Source organism: Mus caroli, unplaced genomic scaffold (assembly GCF_978045245.1).
Source record: "Mus caroli unplaced genomic scaffold, Mus_caroli_1 scaffold_4, whole genome shotgun sequence".
Taxonomy (NCBI): Eukaryota; Metazoa; Chordata; class Mammalia; order Rodentia; family Muridae; genus Mus; species Mus caroli.
Window position 1 is genome coordinate 121,725,034 of NW_028227259.1, and position 15,779 is coordinate 121,740,812.

Below are 15,779 nucleotides of genomic sequence, written 5' to 3' on the forward strand. Positions count from 1 at the left end.
AGCACCTCAGTGTAAGGGAGCACCTCATCCTTAGGAAGCATGGTGTGTGTGGATGACAGAAGCATTGTGACCACTTGAACCCAAGGCTCCTTAGCTGTTCAAATCAGTTGTCAAAGATCCACTGGAACACGATCAGACTTATACATCAAGCCAAAGTGGTAGAAATGATACGCAAATAAATAAATATCCATAATGCCAACTGCAGCTCCTGCAGGGGTAGCAGGGCTGGGGTGGGCGTGTCAGCCCAGGGAACTCATCATGAGCAGGTTCTGGCCAATGGATACGCCTGAGTGTAGTCAATTCTCATGCCTTGTGGATTCCGTGGGTGTGAACTCACCAACGCTCTGAAGTGTACTTACCTCCCCCCAAATCAAGAGCTGCACACACCTTGCGGCAGAACATTCCAGAACATTCCAGAACATTCCAGTCCTTTGATGCTCATGCTCCCGATGGGGATGGAGCAAGGCCACATCCTACGGCTCCGGGTATAGCTTCTTGGAGTATGCCTGATGATGGTTCATACAGACAGGAACGCGAATCACCGAGGGAACAAGCCCACGGACACGCCTGTGGGAAATGATCTCGATTACATTAGCTGAGCTGAGAAGACCCCCACCCCGAGTATACACCGCTCCATCTTGTGGACTGGGATCCTGGGCTGAGTACAAAGGAGAAAGTGGGCAGAGTGGCAGTGTTCTTTTCTCTCTGCTTCCTGACTGTGGATGTGAGCTGTTAGCACAACTCCCGCTGGCTGCTATGCCTTTTCCCTAGGTGAGGGTGAGTGGGGTGGGTCGGAATGAGGGGGGATGGGTGGGGGTGACTGGACCGAGCCTTTTCTAGATGGGGGGAGGGGATGCACTCCTTGGAGCAGTAGTTCTCAGCCTGGCAGTTGGGACCCATTTGGCCACCGTCTGTCTCCCCCCCCCAAATATTTACATTATGATTCATAGAAGCAGGAAAATTACAGCTATGAAGTAGCAACAAGCTTAACTTTGTGGTTGTGGGGGGGGGGTGGTTGCCATGGCGTGGGAAGCTGTATGAAAGGGTCGCAGCGTCAGGTTGAGAAGCTCTGCCTTGAAGGCTCAGTTTCCCCATCTGATCCCACGCATCTTGGATCTCCAATGTCAGCTCCCAATACCCAGCAGTAGGAACACACTAAAGCCAGTGGAAATGGAGGAAGGGTTCCAATTTTGGATATTTAATCCTTCGGGCTGAGAGGATTGAGTCTGACGTGGAGGATATCGTGACTGAGTGGGATTGATCTCAGCCTTGGACAGGGGACTCAACTTTCCTCAGAGCTTTAACGTCCTCAGCAATGTGACAAGATTGTAACGAGAGTGTAATAAAGTAAGGTAGGGGGAGAGAAGGAGGCAGGGAGGGACCCGGGCCATGGTCAACACTGGGTGTCTTCAGCTGAGGCCATTGATACATGTGCTTTGCTAAACACCCACGTGGCTGGCGATGGTGCTGATGATGCTGGTGATGGAGGTGATGGTGGTGATGGAGATAGTGGTGGTGATGATGGGGGAGGTGATGATGAAACTGTTGATGAGGGTGGTAATGGTGATGATGGTTATGGTAAAATCAGTAGTAAAGGGATGGGAAAAGAACGAGAGCGGCTCCATTCGGTTGGTGGGAATGAAGAATGCCATAGCCAACCAGGAAGATGGTGTAGCGGTTTCTTGGGTTGTTAAAGAGGGTTACCACCTGGCCTAGCAATTCCACTTCTACTTTATGCTCCAAGTATTGGAGACAGATAGCCACACAATACTGGTTCATGTGTGTTCCTCCTGGCACAGTGAAAGTCAACGTGACAGTGTGCCGTGTCCATTGGTTGCTGAGCAGAGAACCAAGCTATGATTCCAGTGTTGACCTCAGCCATGAAAAGGAAGCACTCAGCTGTGCTGCTGTGTGAATAAACCTTGAACACCACACAGAGTGAACCAGACACTAACACCCTGTGGCATGATGACCGGGCAGCCCTGTCGTTGTAGCTGCTAAGGGTGGGAGAGGAGGGGAGGAGACGGTGGTTACCTCTGGGGTCTGATCTCACCTTGAACATGATGGGCGTGGCCACGGCCCCACACGGTGCACATCCTAAATGCCAACGAGCATCACACCTTAAAGCCATTCTGTGCAGCTGTGTGGTTGATCACATGGCTCAGTTGGTAAATTACCTGCTGTGTGAGTAAGGATGTATGGATTGTGGCAGGTGGGGTGGAGCCCCTCACCTCATGTCAACCAGGAAGGACAGGCAGGAAGAGGCAGGGGGATGAGGTATATCTTTCAGGGCACTGCCCAGTAACCCACTTCGTCCAATGAGGCCTCATCTTATGCAGCTTCACAGGTACCTTAGCCTATCCTGATTTAGGATCTGACAGTGGTTGGAACTAGCCATGGGGACCAGGAAAAGTGATGGGACAGTCAGTCTCCTGAGCAGTTCTCATTTAATGAACTTGGCAGCTAATAACACACACACACACACACACACACACACACACATGCATCAGTGGGCATAGAGGCCTGTGAGTGGCATCGGTGGTTGAATCTAGAGTTTGCTGTTTAGTTGAGTCTGGCTCACTGGTTTGCTTAGGGAGTCTGGACAGAGTCTCTGCCTCCCCAGTGCTGGAACTACACTGAAATATCACTCCTAGTTGGCTTTTATGTGGATTCTGCAATCAGATTTTGTGCTGGATAGTTTCAGTCACTGCCTTCGTTAGATAGGCCTGTGAACATGTCTGTGGGACGTTTTCTTAATTAATGATTGATGTGTTAGGGTCCAGCCCACTGTGGGTAGTGCCATCCCTGGGCAAGACGTCCTGGGTTAGTGGTTATCAACTGCTGTCCTAGGTGGTATAAGAAAGCAGGCTGAGTGAGCCATGAGGAGCAAGCCTGAATGCCACGTTCCTCCCTGGTCTTTGCTTGGGTTCCTGCCTCCGGGTTCCTGCCTCTGGGTTTCTGCCTTGACTTCCCTCTGTGTTGGACTGTGATGGGGATGTGTAAGCCAAATAAACCCTTCCCTCCCTAGGTTGGTTTGGTTTGATCACAGCAACTAAAAGCAAGGAAGGACAGACAGGTCCTGGTGTCTGTGGGGGCAAGCACCTTATCCACTGTGTCATCTCTGTGGCCCCAGAAAATAATTTTATGCAGTACTTTTTTTTTTTTTTTTTTAGTGTGTCCATGTCTATGCTGTCGCTGGTCACATGGGAATGTTCAGCCACAGAATTTTCTGCTTGGTGCTTCATGGTGGCACCAGAGACATTTTGAACTTTGGAGCTTTCTGCAGTTTGGATCAGGGAGCCAGACTGCTTCACTCATAATCCTAGGAGCTGCTGTTTCTAGTCCTCTAACTAACCCTGGAGTCTGGAAAATATATTTTCAAGCCATGGCTAGAGATCCTGCTTCCTGCCTGAAAGTCAGCGTGATTAAAACAGACAAGCACTTTGAAATAGTCAGGGAAGTTCCAAGCCCCAGTAAGTGGTCCTGGAATGGTGGGGGTGAGGCCCGCCCAGCCCACACCTTCCCCAGCTGCTTCGGAAGGGCTGAGGCCTGTGTGTGACGCTAGCTTCCACATCCAGACTTCTAAGCTATGCATTTGCCTGTTTATATGGTTTCAATGGAACGGGACAAAGAAGGCAGACAGTCGCCTAGACTTTCTGAAATCATTTTCTCCCTCTCGAAGGGCTTTTATTTCTCCCGGTCCCTTATCAGAGAATGTCAAAGGGGGGAAAAAGAGAAAAAAAAAAAAGAAAAAAAACCCGTATGCCTTGAAAATGCCTTTAATCAGTCCTCAGACCTTTCATTTTTTAAAATCTATTCCCTTCTCCCCGCCCATGTCAAGACTTGAAATAAAACGATTTTTCCAGAAACAGATGACAGGAGGCAAGGGTGACGATTAATAACCCAGGAGCCTGTGCCACCACACCTGCCCTATTTAAAATGAAAAATTACCTTTTTCCCCCTTAGACTTTATTAAAAAGAGGATCAGAAGGGGGAGGGGTTGCTGATAGCACACAGCCCATCAGCCAGGCGTCTCTGATGCCTTGGCGCTGCAGAGTTGACGTTCCTGTTTGAGCAGCTTGGGTAAGAAAATGAAGCTTTGTGCTTCTTGGTACCTGAACTTCTGATTTTGAGCCTCTGGTATGGAGAGGAAGCAGATTAGCCAGGGAAGGGAATGTGATTGGCATGGTGGGATATCTTTCTTTTTATCTCTTTAATTTAATTCAAGGGGAGTGAGTCCCTGAAACCAGTGAAGTGTCTGTTTGTCTGTCCTTGGAGGAAGAGTGGGCGATGCCCCGGCCCTCTAGGATACCATGTGGTTAATGGGAAAAGCAAAAGAAAGCATTGGTCTCCATCTTTGGTGGGATTTTGATCAGGTCCTCTTACTCATCTAAAACTTGATTAAACAGGCCAGTGACCCACTTCCAGGAAGACAGGGTAACTGATCTCCCAGCTCTGAGACCAGCCACTGTCTCCCAAATGCTGTTTTTCTTCCCACTTGTTATTTTCAAAATTATGTGTACCTATCTGCCTGTGTGGGTATGCGCACGTGAGTGCAGGTGCCCTCAAAGGCCAGCAGAGGGCGGCAGAGGCCTCCGTGCTGGGATTAAATGTATGTGCCACCACACTTGGCCTGATGATATGTCAGCTTTGATGACTTCGTTCTGTGGTTACACACATGGGTCTTTCCCCTAGGTAGCTGTCCTCGGCGTCCTAGGGATAGAGGCGCTGTAAGAGAGCACATTAGCACAAGCTCACACACTTATGGTTCCCAGAGCTTAGAGTCAAGCAGCAAAGCACAGATTCCTGCCACTCTGTGGGTTGGATCCCAGCCTCTCTCCCTTTTCGCCTGTACCTGTGTGTGTGTGTGTGTGTGTGTGTGTGTGTGGTGATGGACAGTCTTCACATCCCTTGGCTTGTTGCTTCATCCCACCAGGCTCTCTCTCCATCTTCACTTCACTTCTGTGACCTCTCTCTACTGAAATAAAGGTCAGCACGTAGCCTAGGATGACTTCAGATCTGTGATGTTTCTGCCTCTGTCTCCTGGGTGTCTGGGAGGGCAGGTATGTGCCGTCACGCGTGGCTCCTCTCCTCCTCATGAGCTACAGCTGATTAGGCCTTCCCTAGAATGAACTCGGCTCAGTCCTACCTGCAGGGACTTTATTTGCAAGTAGGGTGTTTGGGGTTCAGATGCCAACCTGGGCCCTTTGGCTCACATCTCTGTCCTGAGGTAGAAGCAAGGCCACATGCTGCCCCACAAGGGTCTGCATCTTCCAATCTGTTCCAACTCCTCTGATCTGCCTGTGTTGTGCTATCTGCGCAGCAAGCGAGGGGGAAATATTGGTGCAAGGGAGAAATATGAGTTCGAGAGTGGTCTTTACATCTGTTCAATTCAGCTGTTGTCTGAGGACCCCAGGCCACACTCTTTACTGTGGGTTGCCTTGGAAACAGGCTCTGTTCTATTTGAGAAAGTTCTAGAAGGATTAAAAGTAAATGATACAACAAGCCAGCCCTGTCCTTAGCACACCTCTGTCCTGGCCCTATCCCCCACCCCTACCTCCCCACCCGCACCCGGACCCTCACCCCCACCTCTAACATCCTCAGACTGGGCCACCTGTCTTTACTGTTGGCATGGTGACCCTTCAGCCAGCTGACATGTGTCCTCCTGGGAGATCACATCCTGAGGAGGCCTCCTTCCCTCTCTTTTCTCCTCTGACACCCTTCCTTCCTTCCTTTTTGTTCTTTTGAGACAGGGTTTCTATGTGCAGCCTTGGCTGCCCTGGACTCGCTTTGTAGACCAGGCTGGCCTCAAACTCACAGAGAGATCTTCCTGCCTCTGCCTCCTGAATTCAGAGATTAAAGGTGTGTGCCACCATGCTGGGCTCCCTCTACAGTTTTTTAACAGAACTGTTTTCTTTGGTTTTGGATATCTGGGACAGGGACTTGCTATGTTGCTTGGGCTAACTGAAGGTTTTCGTTGGGCTGCTTGTAGATTCACTTACTGTTGTAAGAAAACACTGCAAAGGGAATCTGGAAGGCTTCGCTCAGTTTTTGTTAATGGCTCCATCTTGTTTGATGGAGTCACAACTAGGGTACTGGGATGGATACAGTCCAGTGATCTTGCCCAGATATGTTCAGTGTTGTGTGCATGCATGTGTGCGTGTGTGTTCTCTGTGAGGTTGTGGAATGCAGTTAGGGAGTGAGCCTGTAACATCAGTCCCCTTGTAGTCCCCAGAGATCCACAGGAGCTCTGTGCATGGATACTTGGCTCCTCCGTGTAGCAGTGTCATGCCTGTGGTTTGTATGGACCATCTGTCCCCTGCTCACCATTACTGAATATCACAAACTCTGTTTCCCTCCCTATAACCATGGGGAAGGCCCCCAGGAATGTGCCTCCTTGTCTGTCAAGTCCGTATCCATTCTGAAGACAAGCATTAAGGTCGCCTCGTAGGGAAGCATTTCCCTTGGCAGTCTTTTAAGGCACCTGACATGATGATACATTGCCTATGGCATGAAGTATGCATGAGGTGTGAATGCACTGTGAGCTACGTACAAGGTGATCAGCATGAAGTCTGAGGTGCATTTAAGGTGCTGTATACATGGCCTGAGGCTGCAGGGTGTGTGTGTGCACACAGTAGGAGATGTGTGCACACACTAGGAGGTGTGTGCCCACTTCACACAGCACACAGTAGGAGGTGTGTGCACGCAGTAGGAGGTGTGTGCACGCAGTAGGAGGTGTGTGCACACAGTAGGAGGTGTGTGCACACAGCAGGAGGTGTGTGTACACAGTAGGAGGTGTGTGCACACAGCAGGAGGTGTGTGTACACAGCAGGAGGTGTGTAGCCTGAGGTGACAGGATGTGTAGACAAGGTGCAGAAGATGCACTGTGCCGAGTGTAGGCTGCTGAGACATGAGATGCACTTGATGTGACTTACCTGTGATAAAGTGCTGATGGTGGATCTCTGCCTACAGCGACCCTACCCCTTCCCTTTTTCCTTACCTGCATCTCTCTGTTCCTTTTTTCCTACTCAGGAGGGAATCTCTCCAAACAAGATTGGATCATCCAGTGGCCCACCACGGAGCCAGGGCAGGAGAGCAACCCTGTGTGCCCCCCGGAGCCCAGCCCGTGGATCCGAACCCACCTCTCCCAGAGCCCCAGGGTCCAGACCAAGTGTCCCCAGCACTTCTGTCCTACCAGCCCTACGCCTGGGACCCCTGTGTACACCCAAGTCGACAGACTCACTGTAGATGCCTACCCGAACTTATGCCCGCCGCCGCCACCCCTGGAATCAGGCCACCGCTCTCTGCCCCCGTCTCCCCGGCAGCGGCACGTAGTCCGCACCCCACCTCGCACCCCAAATATTGTCACCACCGTGACCCCACCTGGCACGCCACCCATGAGGAGAAAAAACAAGCTGAAGCCTCCCGGGACTCCACCCCCCTCCTCTCGGAAGCTCATCCATCTGATCCCTGGCTTCACAGCGCTACACAGGAGCAAATCCCACGAGTTCCAGCTCGGGAACCGTGTAGACGAGGCCAACACACCCAAGTGAGTGGGGCCCGTGGATGCTCTGGGGTGGCTGAACCCAAGGAGCCGCGCTCCTCTGGGGAAGTCGGGAGCAGACAGTCTTGTGTCCGTCAGTCTAGATAAAGGAAAGCACGGTTGCACCGAGGAAATGGGTTGGATAGAATTTTCTAGAACTTCCGGTTTCTTTTTACCCGATAGCCTTTGACATTTCTGGCGGTTGGTAGGCATATCATGGCTTGGAACTGAATCTAAGTTGTGGCCCATTTTAGTAGGTAAAACTCACTGGCTGCCCCTTTAGCGTTGCCCTGGAGTCCTTTTGACGAACAGTGGTAGGACTGGGTACAGCCCACGGAGTCAGACATGCTTATCCTGTGGATGGAGGCAGGACAGGTTTGCTGGGCCCTGCAGGGTCACTTCCCTGCTGGCCCTAGACAGAGGTCAAAGTGACGACGTTGTTAGTCTTGAAGTATTTGGTAGGCATAGTAAAATGAGTTTAAAAAAATAAGGTATATGACTTGTCCAAAATAGTTACCATTAAAACGTAGTGTCAATGTAAAATGTGGCTATTGGGCATTCTTTGTTCTCTATGAGGTCTTTGAAATCCAGGCTCCTATGGGTGACAGTGGGAGGGGATCACTGGAGGTGGGTAGAAGGCCCCTGGGGCTGTGGGGCCTGGACACAGAACTGAGATGACATAAAAAAAATTAGGAAGGGAGTGGCACCACTCATGACCTCTGAAAGTCAGGGACTGTCTGAGTGACCTTCAGTAAGCAGCTTTGAGGGGAGAGGTGGGGCCTCTCCATAGAGGGGATAATGTTCAGCAGTCAAGGGAGAGGGACAGTTCTAACGTCTGCTCTAACATGATGGGGGTCTCATACCAGTAGGCAGAGGGACAGAGGAAGCCAGGGGGGAAAAAAGCTCAAAGCTAGAGGGGCCAAGGCTATGGACAGGGAGTAGAAAGGTGGCAGACTGGGGTGAGGGAGAGGGAAATGGGTTGCCATGATCCAACTGGAATAGAATTTGGGATGAGAAAATGTCCCTGGTCCCGGTCAGTGTCATTTACATAACCTGTGAATGAATCTCTTGAAGGCCTTTGAGGTTGCATTCAAAACGGCTTAAAACTGCCAATTGTACGTTAAGTTTTTGTTGCCACAAACAAGAGAACGAGGATCCTATCAGCCAGGAGTGGAGTGCCAGACAGTAAACATGGTAAATATTTTTGGCTGTGCTGGCGGAATGGGTTTGTATTGTCAAGGCTCAACAACTAAAGCAGCCTGACTACGGCAGGTGAGCAGATGGGCGGGCTGTGTTCCAATAGAACCATCTATAAAAACAGCTTCCAGCTGGCCTTGGCTGTAGTCTGTCTTAAGTTGTGCTGGGGAGATGGTCTCTCTTCTGAGGGGTGGTGGAGGGGAGGGTGAGGTCAGATGAAGGGTGTTCCCGCAGCTGGGAACCTGGAGGCGGTCCCTCAGAGGCTGAAGCAAATGAAAGAGGCTCTTCTGATGAGAATTAGATAGGATGGTCACGATTTCGTGAGAGCCACAGAGACTGAGGCCAGGAGATTGTGAGGATACAGGGGAGAGTCCCAGGAAGGCTAGGTGTGAAATTGCCAGGATGGAAAGTGGTGAGAGGTCTGGTGTCAGTTTCTAGACTTATAGCATTAGAAAAAAATTATTAAATTTAAATATAATTAGAATTACATTTAAATTAGTTATTGATATAACTATATGATTTTTCCCCCTCCAACCCTCCCATGCACCCTTCCTCCTTATTCTGTCTTAAGTTCATGGCATCTATTTCTTAAAAATATATTTATATCAGTACATTATAATTATATAATTATGTAAATCAAAATCAAATTATATGTCACATATTAAAATTTAAACCAAAATATATTTATATCACTAAGTTGTAATTATATAATTATATAAATTAACATTAAATTATATTTTATACATTAAAATTTAAATTAAAACATATTTATACCATTCAGTTATAATTATATATTTATATAAATTAAAATTAAATTATATGTTACCTATATTAAAATTAAAATTAAAATACATTTATATCATTTCCTCCCTCTAACCCTCCCATGCACCCTTCCTCCTTACTCTCTGCCTTAAGATCATGGTATCTATTTTTGAAAATATAATCATAAATATATAAATAGAGCCTGCTGAATCCATACATCGTTACTTGTACAGATATGTTTTCAGAGCCGACCATTTGGTATTGGATAACCAAATGTGCTCGTCCCTGGGGAAGACTATGTCTCCCGTTCTCAGCGTTCCTCAGTTGCTTGTAGTTCTTTGTCTAGAGCTGGGTCCCCATGAGACCTATGACATTCTCGCTGCATGGCTGGGCTTATGTGAGAAGTGGCCCCTTTGTGTTCTCAGGGTTGGCCTCTCTCCAGGAGAGCTTGACTCTAGACAGACCCAATCTGACCCTCCCTCAAAGTCTTTCAGATGGACACAGTCATGGTCAATGGTGCTGGGGGTCTACATCAGGATGCAGGAGTCTTAAGTTTTGCCTATGATGGTCTTCTGTCTGTGTCAGTATTGAGGTCAGTTCTTCCTTAAGGGAACAGGTCCCTGGCCACCTTCAGGGGCCTCCCAGATTCACCTCTAGGTAATAATGGAGGAGAGGAGCGCTGTAGTCACTAAGTTCTAACAATAAGACTGGGGGTGGGGGCAGCCCCTATTTAGCGTGTTCCAAGTAGTCTGGACTTCCTCCAGGAAGTAGCCTCGGGACCCTGGCTTTGACCCTGGGGAGGCTCAGCTTGCCTGAGTTGGTTGACCAAAGAGCTTGAAATATGTTCCTGCTTTTAAGTCTGAGGTTATGAGCCATTAGCAGATGATGGTATCAATGTAATGGGCTGTGACCAGCATTGGAAAGAAGAGATTAATGGACTTAGAGGAGAATATTTTGGGAAACATGGTGTGGTGTAGGAAGTTGCTCTGTGGGACTTGTTCACACCCATGAACATATACACATGTGTACACATATACAAATTAATGTGCACACATATACACACATGCACACATGCACACTCATACACATGTACAAACATACATATGTGTGCACACACATACACATATGCACACATATATACACATGCACAAACACATGCACATATACATGTATGCACACATACACATATGAACATATATATATATACACAGATAAATACACACATGTATGTGCACACATATGTACGTATACACAAAAACATATGCACATATGACATACATATTGAACATATGCACATACACATATACATGCATGCACAAACACATATGCACATGTATGCACACACATAGACACACAAACACATATAGACTAGCCATAAATATACTTTTTCTGTTTTGTTTTCCCCATTGAGAGCTCTTACTACTCTAGACAGCTTTGATTTTAGAATGATCTCTACAGGAAGTAGTTGAGAGGACATACATCTTTCCCTGTGTCTGACTCCACCCTTCATCCCTGCTGGGCATATTCCCATGGGAACTTGGCAGCCTGTCGTCCACTTTATTTCTTCTTAATGGTGGTGAGGCAGAGTAATGGAGGTCACAAAGGTCTTTCAGAAGACAACAGAGGCTTCCCAAACTGCTGATTCCTGTGACATTTCAAGTGTGTACCCTGGGAGGCTTTTGATCGCATCAAGACCACTTTGACTTTTTCATCCTTGGCACATGAGCAGTGTGTGTCACATGGTCTGGGTAGGTCTACATTCTGTCCCCTGGAAGTCTCTTTACAGAAGACAGTCAGAAAGCAAGAAAACAGGGCTGAGGCTGTAACTCAGTGGGTAGGACCTTCCTAACATGGATGAGGCTGTGGCTTCGTGCTGGGGATTGCATGGTAGATATCGGATTGTAGTGACAGGTACCTGACACCCCAGCACTCGGGGTAGAGGCAGGAGGATCAGGAGTTCAATAAAAGCCATCCTAGGCTATGTAGTGAATTTGAGGCCAGCCTGCAACATGGGAGATCTTGAAAAACTCAACACAACACAATACTAACAAAACCACTAAAAAGAAACCCCACCAACCAACCAAACACAAAAAACCAAACCAAACCCAAATAAAACAAAAACAAACCAAATATACAAACAGAAAACAGTAAACAGAAGAGGTCTCTTTAGTCTGCTGGAGCCTTGCTGTGTGGTTGGCTGGGGAGTCTCAGCCTTTGTCATGCTCCCCTGTCTACATTCTCAGGAAGATATTGTTGCCTTCATCCTTCATATTCTCTCTCTCTCTCTCTCTCTCTCTCTCTCTCTCTCTCTCTCTCTCTCTCTCTCTCTGTCTCTCTGTCTCTCTCTGTCTCTCTGTCTCTCTCTGTCTCTCTCTCTTCCTCCCTCTTCCTTCCCTTCCCCTCCCTCCTTCCCTTCCCTTCCCCTCCCTTCCTCCCTCTCCCTCCTTTCTTTCTTTCTTTCTTTCTTTCTTTCTTTCTTTCTTTCTTTCTTTCTTTCTTTCTTTCTTTCTTTCTTCCTTCCTTCCTTCCTTCCTTCCTTCCTTCCTTCCTTTCTTCCTTTCTTTCTTTGCTTTACTTGGCATTCCCAAAGATACAGCAGTGTGAAAAGGAGGCTTTGTTCACCAAAAGGAATGTTGGGTACTGAGGAAGCCTCAAAGGTCTAGAAAGTGTATAAAAGAGGATAGGACATGTTGGTGCATATGTGCATGTGCACACATGTGTGTATATGTGCACGCATTCACCACAGCATGTATGTGGAGGTTAGAGGACAGCTTTCTTTCTTTTGGCAGTCAGTCTTTCTTTCCACTACATGCATCCTGGGGATGCTGGGGATGGTGGTGAGCAACCCACTTTCAGGGTCGAGCTGTTGCTTCTGCACAACAAGATCTTGCTCTCTTGTCCTTGAAACAACTAAGGTGGAGAGGGATAGAGGAAGAAACCTCTACCCCTGCCTCATGTGCACTTACACAGACATACATGAATACATACACACATATGAGCACACAGTGAACAAATACACACGCATGAAGACACACACATGAATACATAGACATGGGAGCACACACATGAACACAAACATGAACACATATATATGAGCACATATGAATATATACACACATGGACACATACATGAACACATACACATATGAGCACACATAAACACACACATGAACACACATATGAATACATAGACATGAGCACACACACAAACACATACACACATGAACATACACACACATGAACGCATATACATATGAGCACACCCGAACACATACATACACGTGAACACATATGTGGATACACACATAAACACACACATAAACATCCACATGAACACATACATGAACACATACATGAGCACACACACATGCATGCACACATATGAATTCTATTATAAGCTTTTGTTCCCAAATCCTATTAAAAGATAACTTCAGCTATGATTTTAATTAGCTAATTCCCAGCTACACCCATATTTAGAAGCTATAGCTGCATAAAACACAAGCAAGGAAAGATAACAGCACCTCCACCCCTGGTCATTGGGAACCACAGTAACTATGGTTAATACTGTAATTGGCATCCTGTAGGCATCTATTTGCGTTTATAGTCATGAGACACCAGCTTTCCTTTCTCATGGCTGGAGCTGTAGCTCCCTTATCATTATGACTCACTGTACTCGTGCATGAATACAAATAGTCCACTCACGATCCCCACGTTTACTCTCCTCTCTCTCTCTCTCTGTCTCTCTCTGTCTCTCTGTCTCTCTCTGTCTCTATCTCTCTCTGTCTCTCTATCTGTATGTGTGCTTGTGTGTGTGTGCATGAGGCATATATATGTGTGTGGGGGTATGTGTGGTTCCTGTGCACATGTATGTGTGTGCTCATGAACCCATGTGTGCACACAGAGGCCAGAAGAGGAGGTTGGTTGGCTTCCACTGTTAATCGTTGTCACATGCCCTTTGGTACGGGGTCTCTCATTCTGTCTGAGGTCAGCCCGTGAGCCTTGGAGAGCTTCCTTGTCTCTCTCTGCTAGGGCACTGGATCACACGGCCACTCCTCCTTTTTGTGATGGGGGCTGGGGATTTCAACGCAGGTCTTCATGCTCACTCAGCAGCCATCTTAGCCACTGAACCATCTCTGCAGCCTTGTTTCTCCTAGAAGCCCTCTCGTCTCCCCCAAATCACATTCTAGAATATTCTTGATGCTTGCCTCAACTTTTAAACCTTGTGTTGTTTCTCTGGGGCCTGATGTCTCAAAGCTTTTACTGGCCCAAGAGGAGAGAACCAGGCTGCGTAGGATCCAAAAATATCTATCTATTTTGCTTGTGTTTGAACCCTGAGCTCTTCTATCCAGCCAATTCTGATTTTATACCCGGTCTGGGCCGTATCGTTTGTAGTTGGAAAGAGAACAGGCCTGGCTGAACAGATTCATTATGTAAATTCGATTTCAGGAGAGATCTTTTTGTCTATTTTAGAAAACTAATTATGTGCAAGTATTTAAAGTCATTGACACATACCTACAGATCACTGTGCTAATTATGACAAGGCAGGCTGATGTCAGAGGAAGGTCCAGACGAGCAGTGAGCACGCAGATAGCAGAGAAGCCATTAAACTGGAAAGAGCCCTCCCTTCCTGGTTCCATTTCCTTTCAAGTTTGCCCCAGAATGACCCAGGAGGTTCAGAGCCACTGCAGGTATTGCTTCCGTGTCCCCCGAAGCAGGGGGCAGTGCAGAGTCAAGAGAACCACGTTAAACAGGTTCAAGACCTGTCCTGGTCTCCAGGGGATATTGGCTTTGTGATGACTCCCAGGGACTCAGAGCTGTGGGTCCTTCCCACAGGTTTAAAATTCAACCTGAGTCGTCCTAGTCCCCACACATGGATCAGAGGCAGTCTACCCTGAGCAGGGCGGCCTGCTCACAGACACATGGCCTTCTTAGCGGGTGGTCAGAGGACCCAGGAAGCAGCTCAGGGAGGGCCTAGGCTCACTTTACTAGAGGCCTCTCTTGAAACTCTTGTCCTGTGGAGTTGCTGCTAAATTCCTATACTACCCTCCCTCCCTCTCCTTCTTCTCCCTTTCTCCCTCCTCCCTGCTTCCCTCCCTCCTTCCCTCTCTCTCCGTCCTCCCTGCTTCCCTCCCCTGTCCTCCCTCCCTCCATCTTTTCCTCTCTCCCTTACTCCCTCCCTTCTTCCTTCCTCCCCCCTCCCTGCTTCCCTCTTTCCTGTTCTCCCTCCCTCCATATCTTCCTCTCTCCCTGCTTCTCTCCTGCCTTCCCTCCCTCCTTCCCTCTCTCTCCGTCCTCCCTGCTTCCCTCTTTCCTGTTCTCCCTCCCTCCATATCTTTCTCTCTCCCTGCTTCTCTCCTGCCTTTCCTCCCTCCTTCCCTCTGTCCTCTCTACTTCCCTCCCTCCTGTCTTCTCTCCCTCCCTCCTTCCTGCCTCCTTCCCTCTCTCCCACCTTCCCTCCCTCCTTCCTTCCCATTTTCTTTCCCCTCTTTCCATCTTCTCCTCTTTCTCTCCTATTTTCACCCCCGAAGTACTGGGGATCAAACCCATGGCCTCATTCATGGTGACAAATGAGGAAGCACAGAATTTCTTACTTCCAATCAATGGTGTCTTCCATAGAACCTCTGATTTTTAGGTTTGGAATATATATCCTATCTAGTTGCTTCTTACAAGTTTTTTGTTTGTTTGTTTGTTTTTTGGTGTTTTACATATTATTGTTCATTTCCCCCACCCCCCAAAATCTTTCTGTTATTACTCCGCATAAGGGAGTTCTGGATCCTGCTTCCTTCTCCTTCAGCATTAGTAAACGCCCCTTTCTCAATCCCAGGCCCCAGACTCTACTTTGAAGAAACGAGACATATTATTCAGGCATGAAATTAGTACCGTCAGGTGAATCGATATGGAAAGCAGATTTGGAAGTCGACAGAGACGCCTACAAGTCTTTGGCTGTCACCTTGGTCTCTATCTGAAGAGGCACCTGCAGACCGGGCGGCCATGGGTGGAGCTGTGGATTTTGTGTGTTGATGCAATGATTCATACCCAGGGACTTGGCCACACTAGGCACCCATTCTAGCACAGCCCCCCTTCCTCATGTAGGTGTGGATTTCCACCCATGCTCCTTCAGTTTGGTTAGCAAACCTCCCTGCTTGAACTTGGAGATACAGGAAGTTAAGGCTGAGGTTGACGTCATGGAGAAGACGATGCCAGGTTCCAGCCAGCTGTGGCTTTTGTCCCCTCCATAGGAAGGATGTGCAGAGTGGCTGATGACACCCACCGGCCT

General features: G+C 48.1%; 1 protein-coding gene across 1 annotated transcript in view; it reads left to right on the top strand.

Annotated features, from left to right (window-relative positions):
- The window catches only part of Ksr2 (kinase suppressor of ras 2), a 372,315-nt gene that overhangs the window by 134,489 nt on the left and 222,047 nt on the right, over nucleotides 1-15,779 (top strand). The window contains 1 exon segment of the mRNA XM_085837085.1: nucleotides 7,033-7,549. Within this exon segment, the coding sequence (XP_085693211.1) occupies nucleotides 7,033-7,549 (517 nt within the window).